The sequence below is a fragment of the Musca vetustissima genome, unplaced genomic scaffold (genome assembly GCF_032173495.1).
Source record: "Musca vetustissima isolate MV318-11 ecotype Yass unplaced genomic scaffold, APGP_CSIRO_Mvet_v1 utg12267, whole genome shotgun sequence".
NCBI classification, from domain to species: Eukaryota; Metazoa; Arthropoda; class Insecta; order Diptera; family Muscidae; genus Musca; species Musca vetustissima.
In genome coordinates, this window is record NW_026883932.1 from 1,997 (window position 1) to 28,233 (window position 26,237).

General features: G+C 34.4%; 1 protein-coding gene across 1 annotated transcript in view; it reads right to left on the reverse strand.

The window, feature by feature from the left end:
• Positions 1 to 1,145: 1,145 nt before the first annotated feature.
• Positions 1,146 to 26,237, reverse strand: part of LOC133330924 (CUGBP Elav-like family member 1) — a 35,786-nt gene continuing 10,694 nt past the window's right edge. Inside the window, exon 3 of the mRNA XM_061539323.1 lies at positions 1,146 to 1,443. Within this exon, the coding sequence (XP_061395307.1) occupies positions 1,172 to 1,443 (272 nt within the window). The 3' untranslated portion in view covers positions 1,146 to 1,171. The remainder of the gene's footprint in view (positions 1,444 to 26,237) is intronic.

Consider the following 26,237-nt stretch of genomic DNA (forward strand, 5'->3'; position numbering starts at 1 on the left):
TGGTCGTTCGATTTCATTTCACAATTTAACATTTATTAAATTCAATTTCACTTAACTATAAAAAAAGAGATGATGAAGAGGAAAAAACACTTATGGCAACATTAGAACATAGATAAGAAATTCAATTTTACAAAAGTTATTTTTTTTATAAATTTACCATAAATATTTTATACACCTTTAGTGTATATTTTCGACTTAAAATACATCATATGTATAACAGTTTCATACAGTATAACACAATTCTCTAGTTACACACTTAACGAAAATTTCAAACATATTTTTTTAGGTTATTTTTTGTGCTTTTGTGCTCCATTAAAAAAATTAAACTTAAAAATATAAAAATAAAACAAATTGTTTTGAACTTAAAAGAATTACAAAAAAATTTGGGGCTGGGCCTTATAACACTTTCCGATCCAGGGATATAAATTCAAAATTAAATAACAATCAAAACGTAAAAAAAACTTAAACTAAGACTTGCTTGTTTTTCGTGTTCACGTTAAGAAAGGCTTTTGAAGCTGTGTTTTTTTAAATATGAAACAAAGAAAGCTTTAAAAGCTCTACTACTTATAAAACTACTACATACTAATATTTTTTCAATAAAACTCTTCAAATTCATAAAACATAAAAAATATTCAAATTCAAAACGTTATACAAATATTAAAAAAAGAGAGGTTCTTCCTTTTGTGATTAATTAACGTATAGTTACTTACAAATGTATATGTATGTGTGTGTGTATATGTGGTGGTATAGGTGGTGATGAAAGGAAGAACCAACAAAAACATAATTGTCTTATTACTGTTGTTGTGATTGTTTTTTGTTGTTTTTTTTTCAAATCTTGGCCATAAGCAAAACTTAAAGGGAGAAAGAGAAAATTAAGCTCTCAATGTTTACCTCCTTGTTATCCTTGTAGTAAACAGGATAAAGATTTTTACTTTAATAAAATTTTCATTTTCAATGTTGGTTTGTTTTCTAAGATATTTGCTGCATTGCTTTCTTTTGGTTAAATGATTCAAAAATTAAACACCTGTTTAACTCCATTCACTGATCCATCAACATTATCCTTTTGTTATCCTCTCCTTGGTTTTTTCTCCTCTTCAGCAAAATTTCCTTTTTTATATTTTTTCCTTGGCCATTTTACTTTTTATATTTTCTCTTTTTTTGTTTGCTTTCTTTAGTACGGCTTTGAAGCATCTTTGGGCTTTTTCAATTGAACTTTTAAGCGTTTGGTGCCCACCTGAAATCCATTCATTGCTCGTATGGCTACCTGCGCCGATTCGGGATTGTCAAATGATACAAAACCAAAGCACTTGGATAAGTTTGTCTGCTTGTCAATGAAAACTTTGGCGGAAATGACATTGCCAAAGGGCAGAAAAGTCGATGCCAAATCGGTGTCAGTGAATTCCTGTGGCAAATGGTATATAAAGAGATTACAGCCTTCAGGACCTGAAAGTAAAGAAATGATAAAGAAGCAATATTTTAGTATCAGGAAAAAAATTTAATATAAATATATAGAATATGGGTTTAGATGTTATATATTTTTCAAAATTATTATATAAGTCCGACCGATGTGAAATTGTCATACCCCAACAAAAATAATGCTGGAAAAAATGAGAATTGAGAAAAAAGTCGTTATGTTCGGTTGGATCGAACTTTTTCTTTCCTACACCATGTGGTGTGTTTTCAAAAAGAATAAGGAGACTATCTAATTGAAAAGTGTCTGCTAGTGGGTAATTTATGCTCTGGGATCTTCAACAAATAGCATGGGAGCTATGCAAAAACATATACCTAGTTTGCAAATTGTCTGGAAAAACATTTTGTATTCACCAAGAATTTGGAATGCCAAATCACATGTTTTCAACCTACAATCATTTGAGCATAGGCCCTGGGGTAGCTACTTTTATCTCCCGTTGAAATAGTGAGCTGATATGTGCCACGAGTTCACCCATAAGAACTATAAAAAATGGGTTGAGGCATCGAGTTAGTTGCCCACACTCGAAAAACTTTTCCTACTATGAAAAACCAACGAACCAAACCCCCATAATTTTAACGGCACCCGCAAACGTAAAAAGGACCACGATCTGCGAACCTACACTTGGAATGTGCGCACGCTGTACAGAACTGGCGCAGCTTACGCTTTGGCGGATGTACTCAAGTAGTACAAAACCGATATTATGGCCTTGCAGTAAATGCGATGGAAAGGGACAGGCGTAAGTAAATCAGATTCTTACGCACTTTATTATAGCTGTCATTGAAAGAGAGATAAATTTGGCTGCAGATTTATGGTTAATAGGAGAACAAAATACCTCATCTCCATAATCAATATAAAAGCGAAGTTCTTCTACATCCGAAGACAAAGATGATCAGACCAAATATATATTTTACGAGCGCCTAGAAAGAGCATATTACCGCTGCCCTGGCCATGACATTAAAATTCTGCTAGGAGATTTTAATGCAAACATCGGAAGGGACAATATATTTGGCCCCATCGTCGGAAAATTCAGCCTCCATGAAGAAACGTGCGACTGCGGCATGCAAAAAACATGGTAGTTAGCAGACCCAGATTCAAGCATCTCGACATACACAAGGCCATCTGGCTATCACCTGATCATATTGTGACAGACGGAAGACATTTATCCAGTGTTTTAGACGTTTGATCGATCCGAGGAGCGAATATCGATTCGTATCACTACGTTTTAGCAACCAATGTTCGCACTGGGCTTAATGTAACAGCAATGTGCGATCTAACACAACAGGCAAACTCGACGTCGAAAAGCTGTAAACAGAACAGATAGCAGAAGCCTACTCCGCTCAACTTACCCCCATTCTTGATCCGATATGAATATAGAAGCACAATGGCAAAGAATTACCTACTCCCTACAAACTGCAGTAAAAGCAACACTTGGGTATAAAAGATTAAGAAACCCATGGTACGATCAGGAGTGTCGTAATGCTACTGATGTCAAAAACGCAGCGTATAGGGCAATCCTGTAAACAATAGCAGCACGTAATGCGAAAGAGAATTATTGGGAGATAAAAGAGAGGATAAACGTATTTTCACAAGAATGAATAAGAGAAACGTGAGCGGGAGCAAATGGAGTTCGAAAATTTTAGCACCGAAGGCTTTGGTGCAGGTACATCCTCCTGTAGAAATGAAGATGGAAACCTTGTGGCAGATGCAAATAGCGTACTGAGGATCTGGAAGGAGCATTTTGCAAAGCTCCTGCTATCAAATAGTGGTGGTAAAGAAGTTACTCCAGAACCAATAAAAGATTACGGTGTAGAGTGTATACAACCTTGCCAAGATGAGGTCAGAATAGGTGCTGATGGATAACCGGCCAAACTATTCAAGACCAGTGGTCAGGTGCTGCTTAGGAGCATGCATTAAATTTGGCTAGATGATGGAAACCGACTGATTGCAACCTCAGCACCCTGCATCCCGTGCGCAAAAAGTAGACGATATGTGCCAACTATAGAGGAATAAGTCTCCTTCCCATCGACTGAACGACTGAAACCAATGGTCAAGGACATTATTGGACCATCCAATGCGCTTTCAGACCTGGCAAATCCACCATAGAACAGATTTTCAATCCGCCTCAAATTAATTAATTGGAAATAATCTCTCGGAGCCCTTCAAAACCGAACGAGGGTTCACACCAGCTGACAGACTATTGTGTGACCGGTTTTAGCTTCATGTTAGCTTAAATGTTCTGTCTGGAGCCAGCTAAGTGAGTAATACAATAGAAACTTAAGTTCGAAATATACATTTAAAATATCTTAAATCGATCTTGATTCTCAGATAAGAAAATTGGTCTAAGATCTTGAACAGAAAATGACCGAACATAACATAACAACATTATGAGAAATCAAACTATTTTATTAGACCCAATTCGGCGAAAAAACATGTCGGAAATTCTCAAAACAACAATAGTTAGGGGTATTATTATATGGGGACTATAATAGATTATGGTCCAATAACGATTTTTAGTTGAGAGATTTACTAAAATTAAAGTTTTAAATATCGAACCACAGCCAGTTCGAGCTTTACCTAATGATAGGCTGATATCTATAATTTTTATTAAGAACATTTGTCAGGACTATTTGGGAGGACTAAAAACTGGACCAATATTGATAATTTATGGTAGAACGATTTGCTACCTAATACCTAAGAAGAACTTAAGGGGACCCCCCCATTCTCGGGGTCAAAATTCGAACCTACACTGATTAAAGAATGTCCCTACAACATTTCAAGAACTCTTGAAGATATATCCGATTTATTGTGTCAGCATCAAGTGACCGCTGAAGGGCTTCTCAAACTTTAAACGCGTTTTTCTCTAAAAATTTTTTTGCGAATGGCGGGCACGATAACTCAAAAACTAATAATCCAATCGGTTCCAAATTTTGCAACGTTTCTCTGGGAGTGTATAGCTCTCGTATGAACTAGGATAAAGTCAATCGGTGAAGATCTTCCTTATTTTTTAACTTAGTTTTTGGTAAAAAAATTGGCGATTTTCCAAAAATATTTTTTCAAAGGTTCACCATTTTGTTTTTTGGGGGTGTTTCCCTTAATACACAAATTACAGCCACTTTTGTCGGGATTTCAACATATAGACTTAGAATTACTGTAAATAAGAATTGAGTCTTGCAAATGCAACGGTGAAGTGTTGCGGGAATAAATAATAATTAGTAAGTAATATATAGAATAAAAAAATCAATACTCGTTGTTTAAAATATCAAAATATTAGAAAGCATTAAGGCAGTACATTACAGCTTCTAGCATATATCTCCCGACAACTTTAACTTTCTGCCATATAATACCTTCTCTACATATATGCCACCTTTCTTTTCAATGCTCTTTCCTAATCCACAATACTTCGCTTTTCATTATCTCTCGCCAAGTCTACACTTCAATTCGTGCAGAATATTATGATAACCTACCATCACCACCACTTCAAGTACATTGCTACTAGTATTACTCCTGTCAAAGTTATTAATGACATTAATGTGGCTTTTCTATGTTCATCATTGTTCTTTGGTAAATGAATGCATCTCTCATGTGCCATAGGACCACCACAGGTATAGACTCTATACCAACTTTAAGAAACTTTTAAATCAAACATGCACACACACATTCACACAAATTTCTCTCATCACATATCTCTTCCTATCCAAGTATATAATGAATTTTTGGGAAGATCGATTAATTTAATTGAATTTGAACTTTGCACTTGTACATGTACATATATGCGTGTGTATGTGACAATCTAAAATGTGACATCCTCATTATCACCAACAGCAATAACAACAACAACGACATCCACCTACATAAGCAACGTCAGCATCGATGCTGCATCATTTTTGCTTCATATCCTTACCGTAGAGCAGTATAATTTAATTTTCATGTGAAAAGGCCGTGGATACTGCATCGGGATAAGCATTTGTCAAGAATGAATCATATTTACTGGCGAAATACATACATACGTACAAACATACTTATCTGGTATGTGACTGTGGGTGGTCTTAGATATTGTATTATGATGGGAAGACGTTTTTGAAGTTATGACGGAGATATTTTGGTTTGATAGAAATTTGTTTTAGAGCGGGAAGGATAGAGTGAACAGAAAATGGGGTTTATTATCTGATAGTTGAACATCACAACCAAAGAGAATATATCTGTATCATAATTTTTATACCCTTGACCACACTGTGGTACATGGTATTATGTATTTGTGCATATGTTTGTAACAGACAAGATGAAACGAGATAGACACATGATTCCATTTGAGAATAAGCATAGAATCACTTTCTGAGTCGATTTATGCACGTCCGTCTGTCCGTCCGTCCATGTATTTTTGTTAACAAAGTACAGGTCGCATTTATGATCCGATTTGGATGAAATTTGGCACAGGACACTTAATTGGCCCAAGGACGAACCCTATTGGAGGAAATCGGTTCAGATTTAGATATAGCTCCCATATAGGTAAATTTTTCTGGATAGTCCCCATATAAGGGTACCCCCAATTTTGCGGTATTTTGGGGGTTTTGATCGCATTTTTTGACCGAATTCCCTGAAATTTGGTACTTTGAGTTCTTATTGGGTAGCAAATCTCCCTACTAAAAATTATAAATATAGATCCATTTTTTCGGATAGTCCTCATATAAGGGTACCCCCAATTTTCGGTATTTTAACCTATTTGGTTCTTGGGCTCGTTTTATAACTGTTCTTTTTGGGTACCAAATAACGCCACTAAAAATTATAAATATAGGTTCAGTTTTTCTGGTAGTCCCCATATAACGGTACCCCCAAATTGTGGTATTTTGGGGGGTTCTGATCGTATTTTTCGACCGAATTGACTGTAATTTAGTACGTCGAGTTCTTAGTAGGTATCAAGCAAATCTCTCCACTATAAATAATAAATATAGGTCGATTTTTTCGGGTAGCCCCCATATAAGGGAACCCTCCAATTTTCGGTATTTTGGTTTTTTGTAGTCGTATATGGTAACAAACCTCCTCCCAAAAAAATTTTAATATTCGTCCCTTTTAGGTGTAGTCCCCATATAACCTTTTTTATACCCTTCACCACACTGTGGTACAGGGTATTGCGTCTTTGTGCACATGTTTGTAACAGGCAAAAAAATTGAGATAGACCCATTGTTCCTTTTGAGAATATGCATAGAATCACTTTCTGAGTCGATTTATGCATTCCGTCTGTCCGTCCGTCCGTCCATGTATTTTTGTTAACAAAGTACAGGTCGCATTTATGATCCGATTTGGATGAAATTTGGCACAGGTCACTTAATTGGCCCAGGGACGAACCCTATTGAAATTGGAGAAAATCGGTTCAGATTTAGATATAGCTCCCATATATATTTTCGTCCGATTTTAACTTATTGATGCACCAAACTGCCAATAGGGATCCGATTGAGAAAAAATTTTCCACAGAGTATTGAATTAGGTCTAGATAGTTATTTGCCAGATAGATATAGCTCCGATGTATAGTTTCGTACGATTTAATGTAAATAGTGCACCAAACTCTCAATAGTGGTCCCACTAAAGCAAAATTTTGCACAGAGTACTGAATTGGGTCCCGGCTGATAAATACGAAATTTTATCTGGAATCGGTTCAGATTTAGATATAGCTGATATATATCGTTTTGTCCCATTTAATGTAACTGAAGCTCCACACTGCCAATATTTATCCGATTGAGACAAAGTTTTGCAAAGCGTACTAAAATAAGTCATGATTGATGAATGCGAAGTTTTGTTGAAATCGGGTCAGATTTAGATATAGCTCCCATATATAGTATCGTCCGATTTAATGTAAATAGTGCAATATTGTTCCGATTGAAGCAAATTTTTGCACAGAGTACTGAATTAGGTCCCGACTGATGTACGCGAAATTTCTATATCTACAGGATATTGTAGATATTAACATGTCTTGCATGTATCCATAGTGGTGAAGGTTATCATATAGTCGGCCCCGTCCGACTTTTGATCTTTCCTTACTGGTTATTTAATATGTTTTGTCTATCATTCCTTTTGAACATCCTTCCTTCAAGAAAGCTTATCTTAGAGATCAATTTCTACACCTACCCAACCAGCCAGCCAGTCATTGTGTCTGCTGTACAAAACACCTTTTGACAAATCATTAACATTGATGAGAATTAAATACGCTACGCTACGCCCTCAGCTGCAGCTCTCACCACTTGCAAGTAACCTGAAAAATATTACATACAACTCCTTTTACAAGGAATTTTCCTTGAAAAGGGATAGATTCCTGATGATTGATTTTTAATCTACATGTCGATAATGAGAACGAAAAATTTGTTCATCCAATGTGTCATTGTGTGTGTGACAATGGTTATTTGTTCAGGGTTAAATTGTATTGTCGACAAAACTTAATTTGGTTTTTGTATAATGGAAAATTTTTCCCACAATTTTCTACTAAAGCATATGGTTGACAAATATTAAAACTTTAAGCTCTTGACGAAGGACAATCAACTTTAAGTTTAGGTTGTCTGGCTGACTGTTGATGCTCTAGGATGTTTGTTGAAATTATTATAAAAGGATTAAATATCTATATCTATATATACAAATGCTGCATAATAAATGATGTATATATAAGCAAACAAAATACTTGTGGCCATTGTCTATGGCATAATGAAAAATGTCCTGTCACATTGTTGACAAATTATTAACGAGATTAGAATACTTGAGGTTTAAGTTGACACTAGACATGCCTGGTGGTTTTGTCTGTTAGTGTTGTTATTACCATTCATTGCAGTTCTAAATAGATTTGTTAAATTTATTATTAACTGCAGTTTGCTACACAATTTAATAGAATAATTAAATGAATAAATTAAATTGATAAATAAATTATTTACAAAAAATAAATAAATAAATAATAATTTATATTCAATTTTAAAACAGTCAGGATAAGATCTAAGTCGCATGGATTGACTATTTGATTCCCTGCACCACCTCAGGGTATATACAAGAGATGCTTTTACGATTCTTTTTGTAACCTTTTTAGTACCGATTAATTCAATTTTAAGCCAGTAAGGAAAGTAGTAAAGTCGGACTGTGCCGACTATATGATACCCTTCACCACTTTGGGTATATTCTACATATGTATCCTAACAGACGTCGCCTTTTCGAAGGAACATTGACATGAAATTGAACAAACTTAAATATGTGATCCTAATATATTTGTAATCCGACTAATATCAATCCCTATACAACCTATGCTAAATTTTGTTAATTAATCGACTTAAAGCGAACTTAACGCAAGCTGTTCGGTGTGCTGCATTGTTTAAAATTATATCTTAATCAGACACCCTTTGATTACTTGGTGTGTTCATGTGTGGTTCTCGTATGAACTAGGATCATTGACTTCGTTCTAAATATTAACACGATTGCGGACCTCTGATTTTTTTTCAATTTCGCCTATTTTTGATTACAACCTATGTTAAAAAATAAGGTAGTTCTTCACCGATTGGCTTCATCCTAGTGCATGCACAAGCTATACACTTTCAGAGAAACGTGTCAAAATTTGGAACCAATTGGATTATTAGGTTTTGAGTTGTTGTGCCCGCCATTCGCAAAACACTGCTTCGAGAAAAATGCGTTTAAAGTTTGAGAATCGCTCATCCTGTCACTTCATACAATAAATCGGCTATATCTTCAAGAGTTCTTGAGATTTTCATATGAAATTTTGTATGGACACTCTAGAATTAGAGATTAGAATTAAATCAAAAATATTTTTGACACCGTGAATGGGGGGGGGGGGTCCCCCCCCCCTTAAGTACATTGTACAAATTTTTGTGCCAATCGTCCAAACTTTGAGTCTTTAGTGCACAATTTACATTAATTCGGACGAAAATGTATTAATGGACGAAGTCAAAGTGTTCAAAACAGATTTTCACGAAATTTAACACACAACGTGCCGGACTCACTTCAGTACGCTATGCAAAATTTCGTGCAAATTGGATATATAGGGACTTTGGAGACCCATTTACTTTAAATCGGACGAAAATATATATGGGAGCTATATATAAATCTGAACAGACTTTCACAAAACTTAACACACGCCATTCTACACCCAATTCAGTACGCTGAGCCAAATTTCGTGTAAATCGAAAGAAATATAGAGACTTTGGTGCACCATTTACCTAAACTCGGACGAAACTATATATGGGAGCTATATCTAAATCTGAACCGATTTTCACGAAACTTAACACACATCATTCTAGACTCAATTCAGTACGCTATGCCAAATTTCGTGCAAAACGAATGATATATAGGGACATTGGTGTAACATTTACATAAAATCGGACGAAAATGCATATGGGAGCTATATCTAAATCTGAACCGATTTGTCCCAAATTCAATAGGGTCCATGGGCCAAATGAATGAGCTGTGCCAAATTTCATCCAATTCAAGTAATAAATGCGACCTGTACTTTGTTTACAATTTAACATGGACGGACGGACATGCATAAATCGACTCAGAAAGTGATTCTATGCCTATTCTTAAAAGGAACCATGTGTCTATCTCGTTTCCTTTTGCCTGTTACAAAAATATGCACAAAGACATAATACCCAGAACCACAGAGTTTTGAAGGGAATAAAAAAATGACCGCCGTTTTCGATCCGCCCTGTTGTATTATTACTATTTCCTCGCAGAATCGTAATGAGAGTCCTCCAAACCCTTATATGTGACATTCATTTATATCATTAAACCACGGCTCAAATTTAAGTCAACCGTTTCGGACCAACGCGGGTATAAAGCAAGAATGCCCTCTATCACTCATGCAGTTCACAGAAAGATATATAGGGGCTTTGGTGGACCATTTACATAAAATCGGACAAAACAACATATGGGAGCTATATCTAAATCGGAACCGATTTTCTCGAAACTAAGCACACTAAGCATTCTGGCCCTAATTCAGTACTCTATGCCAAATTTCGTGCAAATCGAAAGATATGTAGGGACTCTGGTGCACCATTTACATAAAATCGGACAAAACTATATATGGGAGCTGTATCTAAATTGGAACCGATTTTCTCGAAACTAATCACACATCATTCTGGCCCTAATTTAGTACTATATGCCAAATTTCGTGCAAATCGAAAGATATATAGAGACTTTGGTGCACCATTTACCTAAAATTGGACGAAAATATATATGGGAGCTATATCTAAATCTGAACAGATTTTTTCGAAACTTGGCACACATTATTCTAGGGTTAATTCATTACTCTAAGCCAAATTTCGTGCAAATCGAAAGATATATAGGGACTTTGGCTCTCCATTTACCTTAAATCGGACGAAAATGTATATGGGAGCTATATCTAAATCTGAACCAATTTTCTTCAATTTTAATAGGGTTCTTCCTTGGGCCAAATAAGTGATTTGTGCCTAATTTCATCCAAATCGGATTATAAATGTGGCCTGTACTTTGTTTACAATTTAACATCTACAGACGGACAGACGGACGGACATGCATAAATCGACTCAGAATGTGATACTATGCATATTCTCAAAAGGAACCATGTGTCTATCTCGTTTCCCTTTGCCACAGTGTGGTGAAGGGTATAAACATGACATTTGAACCAATTTTCCCGAATTTCAAAAATGCTCATTCTTGGTCCAAAAAAAAACGTGTCTTCTTTTCCGAGTTACAAACTTATAAAGATATGTAGATAAATTCTAAGCTTTATGTAAATTTTGTCACCCGCTAAATATTGACTGATTACCATTCGTCACGTTCGAATCACAATCTTGATCGAATAGAAGCATAGATCTGATCCACACCGATATCTATAGATGTTGTCGTTGATCATAACCGAAAATCTGTACAAAATCGAATAGCCATCAGCACGAAATTTGTGTCTTACAGTGTGGTAATGGGAATACTAAATAATATTAGAATATACAGTTCTCTCTAAATATTCATCAACGTAATAATATCAATTTAAAGGTCCTCTACTTCTCTTGCAGATACCGCCAACTTCTCCGGTCTATGTTTTTCTTGGGTAAATTAATAAGCCATGGAATGCAAATTTTGTAATTTTTTAAAATTATAGTCTGGATTCATTTGATATTTCATTAAGTTTTGATAATTAATTTTACCTCAAGAGTGAGTTGAAACCCAGACGACTTTGGTTCATTTCTTCGCCTAAATATTAAACGATCATTAACAAAAACAATTGGCCTCTTCTTTGGACAGAACCGGTCAAAATTTCGTTACGATTGGCCTGTACTTTGTTCACAAATTATGTGGCACATTGATGGACTCAGCTCGAAGGGTCTAAGACCAATATTTCTTGGCGTCACAAACTCTTGAGGTCACATAAACTTATAATACTCTCACAAATATATAAAAATATAAAATAATTAATTTATTATATTATAAATAAAAGTTAATAAATAACAATTTTAATTATAATAAAATACATTTTTTAATTAAAATTTTTTTTTAATTATTAACAATCATATAAAATATAAATAATATAAATCATGTGTATAAACAACTGCATAATAAAATATTACAAAGTTGATATAACACACACAAATTTAGTTTAGCCCTCTGTGGCGTATGATTTTAAATATCCCACATGCGCTCCATTGTACCGATTACAATTAAATATGCACCAGACAAAAAAAAAAATGATGGCTAACCAAAATTTTTGGGTTATTTGGGAATAGAGGTCAACGCAAAACAATGCAAATTTTAACTCAATTGATGGTCCCAATTGTTTTGTGTGAATGTATGTGCGTGTATGTGTTTTTGTGCCATAACTACTTTTTTCCATTGGTCTGGCTAGTTGGCAAATATTGATTTATATGATTCACCTTTTTTTACTCCACAACTCAGGCTGTCATTCATTTTAGCATATGTTATTCTTTTGTTTTCGTTTTGTTTTATTTCATGATATTTCACTGTCAATATTCTCTAATCAAATTGTACATATTTCACTTTCAATCTGTCATGATTTTTATGTGTGTATGTATTTTGGGTTTTTATTCGCTTTCTCTCTCTCTCTCGGTCTCCCTATTCAATTTGATTTGTCCATTTGTTTGTTCGGTTCTATTTCTCATTTTTTGGGTGAGCAAACATATGTAGGGTGCGGGTAGTGGGGGGTGGTTGACCAATTGAAACCACAATTGCAGATTTGCTTCAATTTGTGGTTTTTGTTTGCCCTGACATGTTAACATGTTTAACGAATTTTTATGGACATTGGATCAAATCTGTTGTGTAAATTAGCAAAATGTTGTTTTTTGCTGTCGTTATTGTTGGTTATTTATTTATATATTTTTTGTCGGGCATATTGGGTGAATATATGTTATGGTATTTTAGTTATTTGTTATTTAATACACGTTCACTATATATTTACATAAAAGATTTAAAACTGGCTTTAACAGAGTGCATTGGCATTGCAAGTGGGTAATTAACAGATTTTTTATGAAGATGAACAACGGAAAAATTGCCAATTGGCAGGTCTCTCAACTCTATATGTTTAAATATTTAAATAACTGAGAAATATAACCTGGGATCTTTTAAGAAATAAAAAATAAATAAATAAAAAAATATTATTTATATAAAAATTCCAACGGTGTTAGAAAGGGTACATGTCTGGCTCTCGTATGAACTAGGATTATTGGCTTCGCCCAAAAATCAACAAAATGGCGGACCTTAAAAAATATATTTTTGAAAAATCGCCTATTCTTTACCAAAAACCAAGTTAAAAAATAAGGAAGATCTCGACCGATTGGATTTATCCTAGTTCATACGATAGCTATACACTCACAGAGAAAAACGTCCCAAAATTTGGAATCGATCGGATTATTAGTTTTTGAGTTATCGTGCCCGCCATTCGTAAAACATTATTTCGAGAAAAATGAGTTTAAAGTTTGAGAATCACCCCTGCCGTCACTTGATGCTAACACAATAAATCGGCTATATCTTCAAGAGTTCTTGAGAATTTCACTTGAAATTTTGTATGGACATTCTAGAATTAGAGATTAGATTATTAAATAAAAAAAAAGACCATGTGAATGGGTTTTTTATACCCTTCACCACACTGTGGTACAGGGTATTAAGTCTTTGTGCATATGTTTGTAACAGGCAAAAGGAAACCAGATAAACACATGGTTTCTTTTGAGAATATGCAAAGAATCACTTTCTAAGTCGATTTATCCGTCCGTCTGTCTGTCCATGTTAAATTGTGAACAAAGTACAGGTCGCATTTATTATTCGAATTGGATGAAATTTGGCACAGCTCATTCATTTGGCACAAGGACGAACCCTATTGAAACCCTATTGAAATCGGTTCAGATTTAGATATAGCTCCCATATATATTTTCGTCCGATTTAAGGTAAATGGTGCACTAAAGTCCCCAAATATCTTTCAATTTGCACGAAATTTGGAATAGCGTACTGAATTGAGCCTAGAATGATGTGAGCTAAGTTTCGTGAAAATCGGTTTAGATTTAGATATTGCTCCCATATATATTTTCGTCCCATTTAAGGTAAATGGTGCAACAAAGTCCCTAAATATCTTTCGATTTGCACGAAATTTGTATGGCTTTTTGAAATAAGAATAAGTGCTAAGTTTCCTGGTGCACCAAAATCCCTATATATCCTACGATTTGCACGAAATTTGGCATAGCGTACTGAATTAAGCCTAGGGCGATGTTTGTTTAAATTTCGTGAAAATTGGTTCAGATTTAGATATAGCTCTCATATATATTTTAGTCCGATTTAATGTAAATTGTGCACTAAAGTCCCTATATATCTTTCGATTTGCACGAAATTTGGCATATCGTACTGAATTGAGTGTACAAGTTTCGTGAAAATCGGTTCAGATTTAAATATAGCTCCTTTATATATTTTCGTCCGATTTAAGGTAAATGGTGCACTAAAATCCCTATATATTTTGTGACTTGCACAGCGTACTGAATTAAGCCTAGAATGATGTGTGCGAAGTGTCGTGAAAATCGGTTCATATTTAGATATAGCTCTCATATATATTTTCGTCCGATCTAATGTAAATGGTGGACCCAAGACCCTATAGATCTTTCGATTTGCACGAAATTTGGCGCAGCGTTTTGAATTGGGTCTGGAGTCATGTCTGCCAAGTTTCATGGAAATCGGTTCAGATTTGGATATAGCTCACATACATATTCTCGTCCGATTTTGTGTAAAAGGTGTACAAAGCTTCTACATTTCTTTCGATTTGCACGAAATTTGTATAGCGTACTGAATTAAGTCTAAAATGACGTGTTTTAAATTTCGTTAAAATTTGTTAAGATTTAGATATAGCTCCCATATATATTTTTTCCGATTTAAGGTAAATGGTATATATACCGTTCGATTTGCACGAAATTTGACATTGCGTACTGACTTCAGCCTAGAATGATCTGTGTTAATTTTCCTGAAAATGCAGACATAGATATATCTCCAACATATATATTTTCGTCCGATTTTGGGTAAATGGTGCACCATACTCCTCCGATTGACACGAAATTTTGCTCAAGGTATTCCATTGAGACTAGATTGATTGCTGTTTTTTTATACCCTTCACCACACTGTGGCACAGAGTATTATGTCTTTGTGCATATGTTTGTAACAGCAAAAGGAAATGAGATAGACACATGGTTCCTTTTGAGAATATGCATAGAATCACTTTTTAAGTCGATTAATGCATGTCCGTCCGTCCGTGTATTTTTGTTAACAAAGTACAGGTCGCATTTTTGTTCCGATTTTGATGAAATTTGGCACTGTTCACTTATTTGGCCCAAGGACGAACCCTATTCAAAATTGGGAAAAATCGGTTCAGATTTAGATATAGCTCCCATATATATTTTCATCCGATTTAAGGTAAATAGTGCACCAAAGCCCCTAAATATCCTTCGAAATTTGGCACAGCGTGCTGAATTAAGCATAGAACGATGTGTGTTAAATTTCGTGAAAATCGGTTAAGTTTTAGATATAGCTCCCATATATTTTCGTCTGATTTAAGGTAAATGGTGTACCAAAGTCCCTATATATCCTACGATTTGCACGAAATTCGGCATAGCGTACTGAATTAAGTCTAGAACGATGTGTGTTAAATTTCGTGAAAATCGGTTCAGATTTAGGTATAGCTCCCATGTATATTTTCGTCCGATTTTAGGTATATAGTGTACCAAAGTCCATATATATCCTTCGATTTGCACCAAATTTGGATTTGTAAGTAAATGAAGAACTCAGAATGTGGCCGAATGCAAGAAAAAAAAAAAATACTGAAATAGATGTAACCTAACATGTGACAAGTTTTGATGAAATCGGTTCAGATTTCGATATTCTGCTTTAAATTTAATTACATAATTTTGTCCCATTGTAAGAAGCAACTCTATATTGACCAAAATTTAGTATAGGTTGCAGCATGACATGTGTAATTTCATGCTAATGGTCCTTCAAAAATGCGACATCTTTTAGGATTCCATATGTTGGATATACCCAAAGTGGTGAAGGGTATCATATAGTCGGCCCCGTCGACTTTACTTCTTTCCTTACTGGTTTTTGTAATGGGTACAGATGCAGACATAGCTTCCATATATATTTCAACGGGTGTCTGATCGATATTATCGAATAGTGTGTATCAAGTGTGCTATAAATCGATTTACCCAAATTTGTCCCATTTAAATTTAGCATAGGTTGCAGAAAACCATGTATATGGATTGATGTTAGTCGGTTCATTTATTGATAATGATCAAATCAAAACAATTGTTTTGTAATGGAATTAAAAAAATGAGAATACCCATATGTAGAATATACCCAAAGTGGTGAAGGGTATCATATAGTTGGCCCAGTCCGACTTTACTACTTTCCTTACTGGTTTTCTTTTGTAACTCATTATTTATACGGCTATCATTTCCTACAATACAAAGTAAAAGCGTCCGCTTGGTATATGTATGCTCTTGTACAAGGTTTCTAACCTGTAGTCAATATTTAAAGACATCGATAGACTGAATGGTAATGTTGGACATGAGATTAACATCAATTAAACTAAGGCCATGGAAATTAACAGAACCTGTAGAGAACACATCAGGATAGAGGGCGAACACAATTGAATACGTCGATACCCTCTGAAGGAGATGACGAAAAAAGTAACAGTTTTCCGTTATATGTTTAAATATTTTAATAAAGAAGAAATATAGCTTTTGCACTCAAACATTTAAAATATAGAAAATGGTATTTATATACTCTTCACGAGGGTGCTTACTCTATCTTCTAAACGAATAGAGATATTTTGCCAAAATTTTGTGTCGAGCTTCTTAAACATGTACATTTAGTTCGAAGATTAGCTATATACACGTATGGACTAATTTTCAGTTGTTAATATGTTTAGAAGAATATCAAATTTGTTTTTTAAAATCTCAAAACCCCAAAACATGGACAGATATTGATAACCCATGGTAGGATGGGATATGTGTCTAAAATCCTCAAATTAGTGAACAAAGTTATATGAGGCCATCTTAAACATACACAGAATTTTATTTCGGGGGATAGGGTTCAATGTGAACATTTTCATTTTAGAAAAAAATTTATACGGCTATGGAGGCTATACCTAAAGCTAGACCAATAATAATTACATCGTGTAGGAATTATCGAACACTTGGAGTAATCATTATATGAGGTGCTATGACTAACTGGAACCGAAATAGCTCAATTTCCAACCTAACATTTTTGAATTACAATATCTTCCTTTACGCTAAATATTAAATATACTAAAAATCAATAGGTGTTATTATATGTGTCGATATAGTTCATTCGCGAACCTGACGTTCTACTTCTTGGTATTCTCCGAAGGTAGATTGATTACAAAAGATGGCTAAATCATCTTAGCATCCCATACTTTGTAGGGTATAAAATGACATTTTCGAGTAATGAATATCCCCCATACTATGGTGTAAAACGGTTGAAAAACGCGTTCAAATTCATCAAAATACCGAAATTTTGGGGTAACGTTATTTGGAAGCTACGCACAAATTGGACAAATATTTATTCTTTTTGGCAAATAGATTTGGTGCCCAAGTAGAACCTAATGTACCAAATTACAGCGAATTATGTGAAAAAATAGGCTCAAAATCCCCAAATCCCTGAAAATTATGAGGTAATGTTAGATAAGAGCTACCCGATAAAGTGCATCTATATTTTTGGCAGAAAAATTTGGGAGCCAATTATAACATTAAATATTAAATTTCGGCGAATTCTACCTGAAAATGCGCTCAAAATCCACAAAATACCGAAAATTGGGGGTACAATTATATGGGAGCTATGACAATCTTCACACTTGACCTATGCACAATTTTGGCGATATTTCAATGGTAGAGGGTATAAAAATTATATCCTCCACCATTGGAGGGTAGACTTATATGACGGTTAATAATTTTTCTCTTTTGGTAGCGTATCTCCCTAACATCATGAGGGTGAGCCCTCACAGTTTGAATAAAGTGTCTTCAATTGTTTAGAAATGGGATACAGCTCCCATTTATAGTTGGACATGTCGAATAAAGCTTTTATATATAGTATAGACCGATTTTATTTAATATGATGCTGCAAACTCTCAAAATATGTTCGATTGAACGGAGGAGAGACTGCATCAATGTGTTTTATTTTCTTTTTAAGTTGCATCAGGATATAGCCCTCATATTATTTTTCCGATTTGATATAAATGGCGCAAGAGTAGTATAGAGGATATATTAATTTTGTTTTTCCGTTTGTAACTCATCGAAATAATCATTTCGGATCCTATAAATTATATATATTCTTGATCAGCGTAAAATTCTGTGACGATATAGCCATGTCCGTCTGTCTGTGGTAATCACTCTAGCGTCTAACCGAATTGAGATATATCGCCAACATTTTGCATAGAGTCGTCTTTTGTCTGCAGGCAAGTCAAGTTCGAAGATGGGCTTTATTGGTCCACGTTTAGGCATAGCTCCCATATAAGGGTACCCCCCAATTTTCGGTATTTTGGGGTTCTTGAGCGCGTTTTTCAACCGAATTCGCTGAAATTTGCTGCATTGGGTTCTAAACGTACTAAACGTCTCCACAAAAAATTATAAATATAGGCCCACTTTTTCTGGTAGGCCCCATATAACGGTACCTCCTTATTTTCAGTATTTTGAGGTTTTTGATAGTATTTTTCCGCCGAATCAGCGGTAATTTAGTATTTTGAGTTCTTAATAGGTACTAAATCTCTCAACAATAAATTATGAATATAGATCCATTTTTTCGGATAGCCCCATATAAGGTTACCCCTAATTTTCGGTATTTTGGGGTTCTTGAGCGCGTTTACAACCGAATTTGCTGCAATTTGGTATTTTGTAGTCGTATATGGTAACAAATCTCCTTTTTCGGGTAGTCCCCATATTATCTGATTTATTACGCGTTTTGAGTTTGGTTCTAAGACTCTTTTGTAATCATTTCACCTGCGGAGGATATCGAGATACAAAATTATAAATTAAGGTTCGTTAATGAACTATAGCCGCATTTAGACCTAGCCCCTGTGCGGAGGTTCCAGAAGGAGTGGACCGAATTTGAACTAAGTTTGAAAGAAAGCATAAGATGGGCAAAGTTTGGATGAAATCTAAATTTTCTGAAACGGATTTGGTCCAAAGAAACATGGGGTCTAGAACCAATATATCGATGAGGCACATTTTCACTATGTTAAAGTGTATACGCCCTCATTAGCCATAACGCTGAGGGTATAATTATCCATTAAAAATTTCTGAAATTTGTATTATGGTTTACATAATCCGTTTTTAGAAATGTCGGTATAGGTCCACTTTTCGATATGCTCCCTATATTTTCATTTGTAGTACCTGTCATTATATCTATGGTAGAGGGTATCCAAAGTTCGGCCCGGCCGAACTTAACGCTTTTTCACTTGTTTAGATTGACAATTGGCTGTCTGGAATAACGTTCTTATAATATTTATTCCCATTTTATTTAAATGATGCACCAAACACACAACGTTTCTTCGGTTAATACGAAATTTGTGACCCGAAGAACATTTCAATGATACGAGAGACATAACATTGTGCAAAGATCGCCCTATGTTATACATTGAGTGAAGCAGGGTCACCAAAATATGCTAGATCCCATCGTGACACAGGATATTAGACACACTGAATCAAAATTAGCAGAGATGCTTCATCTTAGTTATTTACGGTGATTATAGATTTAGTTCTAATGTAGAAATATCTGTATATATAGCGTTCATTTTCTGTATCCACCTTACCATTTGTAGTCACCTTGTATGCCTCCTATACCTATAACCGTACTGTATGACAGTACTTTATTTACTCCTGAAGCATCCTTCTTTTTTTTTTGATATCCAACCTGCACCTCATATATTAATTCATATGACTGCTCATATTAACTAAGTTTCAGAAAAAGGGCCTACCATCATAATATAGAATTTGCTGGTGAACTTTATATTTGAATAAATTAACATTTTATTAATAAAATTGTGCTGACAATATATACACACATATGTATATAGAAACATAAGAGGCATATAACCGCATAAAAAGGCAGAATAACCATCCAGTGTTCATTTACAGTCGGTAAATGTAAATTAATACCCCCCAATATACCCAGCCAAAGATATTTTTAAAATTAAAACAGCCCACAATTTTTCTCCAGTGCGACGACATACACCCTCATTCAGTGGCATTAAAAAAGTGATGACACCACAAGAAAATGTGTGGAAATAATGTAAAACACAACCATTGCTTTGGCATAATTTGATACAGGGTATGTTATCTCTACTGTGACTCTGTCGTTATGACAAAAGCCTTTTACGACATGTCACACTTAATTAGGCAGAGCAAACAACTTTCAAGAGTGGTGGCAGAAGCCACCAATTAAATTCTCCAAAAACCACTTACAATGATGAGAAATGGTGTTAACTGGCAAAAAAAGGCAAACCGTTAACAAGCAGTTTTTTGTTATGTTAATTTTATGGCCAGACATAAAGGATCTAAATATGGGGAGAGTGATATTTTCTGTTTTGATGATTCGGGCGTTTTTTGTCATCGTTTTTAAAGCGATTTTTTAGGGGTGAAAAAATGGGTACACGTTTAGAGGTTGTTATGTTCTCGCAAAGGTTTCGCAAACTACATACAAGGAACATCTTTGAGGAAGATAATTCATAGATCGAATATCAGCTAAAATCATATATAATCTTAATGAGAACGAATATATATATATACATATAAAGGTATAAATGGATTATTCAAGAGATGTGATATTTTTTTGCGAAGCATTGACAATTGAGGGATATAACATGTTATTATGTGGCCATATATCTGAGATGGATTGTGGAGTTCTTCGTTCATAGTCAGACTAGCTTTCAAAAATCAAAATATGAAAGCAGTAAAATTTCAAGGCAAAAGCTAAAAAATTGGGTATAAATTTCCCTTTGTATCCGTTTATGTCTCTAGATATTCTTCAATAGTCATAAGTACACATGTACCCTATTAGGGATATTAGGTCTCTTTATTAAAATGCGGAATTATGTTGATAATTTTTCAAGGAAGGTCTTCAATCACTGTACCGTATATGTAATGTCAACATTAATACGACTCAAGTACCCTAAACACTATTCATCGATGTTGAGTCGGTCAATTTTCTTATATTTGCTACTTATATTATATTTGTTACTTATATTTGAATATAGAAAAAACATTATGCTGCACTGGTCCGAATGGTTTTGGCCTCTACCATATACACAAATTTAGTATAAAACACGGTCAATTACAATTACAGCGCCGTATACTTAATGACAACAATAATTCGATCCAAGTACTCTAAATACTATTCACAGAATCATCGATGCTAAGTCTTCGAATTTTATTGTAGTGGAGGTATTTTTATTTGAATAAGCAAAAATGCATAATGTTCCGAAGGTCCGAAAGTTTTGCCTTCTACCATTATGCAAATTTAGTCTGACTTCGGTTTTCTACCGCCACTTTCGGCTTAGGGTTCAATACCACACACTAAGCATAAAATCTATATAATGTATTTATCGACATCGGCGTGGTGGTCCAAATGTTATTACAGAAATAAAATAGTCTACCCTTGGTACTTCTAAGCTTGCTATTACCGTACTTGCGACCAATTAGGTCCCGTCAAAAGCCGAAAGTGCACTATTCGACGAAGTCAAAATCGAGTCAAAAGGTACTCCTTATAACAAAAATATCACAATTTGGAGAAGTGGAATACGTAAATCAATACAACTTGTCAAAATCTGTAGAAACTTTCACGGTGAATCTTCAGCTATTGCATTTACGTTATTTCTCTATGAAGAGAAACATTGAATACTACCTTAATGAACACTACATCAACGTGAAGGTCCTATTTCCACCCAACGTATCAATCGTCAACCACCAATACATGGACGAAGCATTCTGGGCATTGACATACCAACGATTCGGAATGTATCTATCTTAAACTCCAGGTCGTATCATTGTTAATCCTTTCGTTTTCCGAAGAGAAACGTTTTGTTTTCCAAAGGAAGAGAAAATTAAATTGGAAAATCAGTGAACAAGTGTCAAAAGGACTTCCTGCTTGTTCGGTATCAGTCGTCTAAGTCTATGATGTGTCTGTAACACTTGGGTCCCCCTATTCAACCATATGAGGCGAAAGTAAACCTTGAATCTCCTCTACTTAGAGGGGACATCAGTAATCAGAGAGTTACTAGAAACCCAAGCAGGGGAGAATGAGCACGGTATTGGAATCATATAGACATCGCATACAGTCGCCCATATTTCTTCTATAACAAAATTAATATAGGACACTAAAAAACTGAATTGATATGATACAAATTGTTTTACCATCTGTGTTGGAGATGAGTAAAAATATTCGTAGCGAACTTGACTCAAGAAAAATTGGTCAAATTCTCATAGACTGTTTTGAGGGCCATATTTAGAGTACTTTGGGGCGTATTAATGTTGACTCTACATGTACCAATTGTTGGTCACATTTTGGTATTTACGAATTTTAGAAATGAGAAGACTTCCTTGGAAAAATATAACATTGTACCACATGATCGTTACAACACTATAGGATAATATTTTAAAAAGTCAACACAAATACAAAATGTTATTAAAACACCACAGCAAGCTATCCAAAGTTTTTCGATTAACGGTCTGGATTAAAGGATTGAAATCGGTCAGACGTATATACGGTTTATATATTATTACATCCCATTCCATGTAAATGGTGGATCAAACACCCAAAGGTTTTTCGATTAACACTAAATTTTGCACATGTACTGTACCAACTGTTGGTCATATTTTGGTATTTAGGAATTTTAGAAATGAGAAAACTTCCTTGGAAAAAGATAATATTGTCCCACATTATCGTTACAGCACTATAGGATAATATTTTAAAAAAGCCAACACAAATATAAAATGTTATTAAAACGCAACAGCAAGCTATCCTGATAAAATCAAATAACGCAAAATTTACAGAAAATTAAAATTTTCTGTCAAATTTATCTATTTAAATATATAATAAAATTTACAAAAATATATATTCTTATTCTATCTTCGTCCTCATTCATAACATCCATAGAATATAACAAAATAGTCTTTCATAGACATTTATTTGAAAAAAAGCTTCCCTTAAATATCACTTATTTAAATTTATATTACCGGTAACATTTATATTTGCTCCTTCATTCGTTCGTTCCTTCGTCCTTCTATTCATCCGTTGTCGTTTGAAGCTGTTGCTTTTTGTATTTGTTAAATTACCTCATCAAAATGATAATAATAAATACTGTCTTCAGCCCGCACCTGTAGCAGGCAAACAAGAAATCTTTTTTGCTACGCTCTCTACGTTTAACTTTTTCTACGGTTAAAAATAACCCAACAAAGATGGCAACAATAATTTCCATAATCATTTCAGGCAAACCCATCTTCCCTCTCTCTTTTTTTCGCATAATTCTCTGGAATATAATAAAGGCAGCCAATGTGGCCAAATAAATTGTAAAATACAAACAGTTGGTACTTTCCTGTTCTTTTTTATCCTATGAGCCAGTTTAATAAGTCCCTCAACACACAGATACGTACATACGTCCTTGCATTGTATGTATTTGGAATAAATTCACATACCTATGTGTATGCATTTAAATATAAATTTGTTAACACATACAGACAATTTATGAAACATAAAGACTGAGCAAGAAAATATAATAATGTTGGCAACGATGAGAGCTTGAATATGAGGTATCAGAAGTAAGACGTACGTACATATATATGTACCTTGTTGCAAGGATATAATAATATGGTTATTTCGTGCTACAAATATGGTTTACTTTGTAATTACGTCGACATCTGCAAAAACAGGTTTCCTGTGACAACATATCAAACCGTGGATTTTTGCACCACCATAAGCGTGGATTTTTTAAGGACCATAACAAGGTGTGGATTTTTTAAAGAATTTTTTTCGACACAATCTCAAGGCGTGGTTTTTTAAAAAATATTATTCAAGGGCTATAACAAGTCGTGGAGTTTTTAAAGGATATTTTAAGGACCCTAACAAGGCATGTATTTTTTAAAGAATATTTTTCTAGGACCATAACAAGGCTTGGATTTTGAAAAAATATTTTAAGGACCCAAACAAGGTTTGGATTTTTTAAAGAATATTTTTCCAGGACCATAACATGGCATGGATTTTGTAAGAAATAACAAGGCTTGGACTTTGAAAAAAATATTTAAAAAGACCCCAACAAGGCTTGGATTATTAAAGAATATTTTAAGGACCCTAACAAAGTATGGATTTTTTAAAGAATATTTTTCCAGGACCATAACAAGGCTTGGATTTTTTAAATAGTATTTTCCAGGACCAATAGAGCCACGAATTTTTTTAATATTTTTTGTTGTTATTTATTCTAAAATTTTTATTACATTTTTTATTACAAAACATCCTACTATAGAAAATTAATTGCTTCTTATCCTCTACTAAATCACACACGCAGACATGTGTATACTTTGTCCTGGCGTAATCTCTTTTAATGCTCTAACAAAACGTTCTACAAATTGTCACCTCAATCATTTGTGAGCAGACAATTTTCTATATTTCCTTCTCCTTCGGGGAAGGCAAATCCTTGAACATTATCAAAATGATTATCGATATAAAAATGCTAGCTTTAAGCTGAACAAATGACGATTCCCAGGTGATATTAATAACCAACCAAGTCTCTAATGTCGAACTCCATAGGAAAGTTAAATAAAAATCCGATTTCATTCTCCCAGGATGAAGTAGAAGAAGAAACACAAGCAGAAGTAGAAGATTTAAAATATCTTTTGCCTTTATCTCTAGCTAACATCATCGAACAAAATCAATAAAATTAAATCCTTTTTTGGTTTATTTTATCATGTTGTTGTACAGCAACAGCAATAGCAACAACAGCAACACATGAGCAATCTAACACATGCTTAAAATAATCTCCTTATTTTTTGAATGGTCTGTTAGCTGCTAGCTTCTTGCCAACGAAAGGATGAATGCTGAGAGAGAGGTAGGAAGGCAGGGCACACACACACAATGGGATATATCCTCCGAAATCCCTAAGAGACTTTGAGAAATTGTAACATTCAATGGAGAGATTGCGTCGATGTGTGAGGGTGTGTGTGTGTTTTTGTTTGTCTGTAATCTTATGAACAATTTAATAGACGTAATGATATTTTCTATCTCTTGGTTTTCTTTAAGTCGAACAATACTTTCAAGTTGGCATTTTGTAGCAAAAGAAGAACAAAACCAACAACATTTACTCATGTTGAGGGAGTGCAAGAATAAAAAGAAACATAACAACTGAGGAAAAAATGCAAAAAAATACCATGGAATCCCTCGTGGCCTAAAGAAACAACATAACAAAAGTCAAAAGGAAGAAAAGACGAACAGCCGCAGAAATAGACAATAACAATGTATATCATTGCACAAGGAATGTCAGTGAGAGTACAATGGATGAAATGTGTTTATTAGAGGGGGTAGGAAACAAAATCATAAATTAAAAAAAAACTATTTTTCAAGGACTAAAACTTAGGAAATATTTTTCATGAACTAGAACTGGCGTGGTAATTCATGGGATATTTTTCATCCACACAAGGCGTGGATTTTTTAAAGAATATTTTTTCAAGGACTAATCTAATGCGGGGATTTTTAAAGAATATTTTCAACGACCAATATAAGGCGTGGATTTTTAAAGAATATTTTCAACGACCAATATAAGGCGTGGATTTTTAAAGAATATTTTCAACGACCAATATAAGGCGTGGATTTTTAAAGAATATTTTCAACCGGGAACCAGGATAACCTCGGATTTTTATACCCTTCACCACACTGTGGTACAGGGCATTATGTCTTTGTGTATATGTTTGTAACAGGCAAAGGGAAACGAGATAGACACATGGTTCCTTTTGAGAATATGCATAGAATCACTTTCTAAGTCGATTTATGCATGTCCGTCCAACCGCCCGTCTGTCTGTCCATGTTAATTTGTAAACAAAGTACAGGTCGCATTTATGATCCGAATTGGATGAAACTTGGCATAGGTCACTTATTTGACCCAAGAACGAACCCTATTGAAATTGGGAAAAATCGGTTCAGATTTATATATACCTCCCATATATATCTTCGTCCGATTTAATGTAAATGGTGCACAAAAGTCCTTATATGT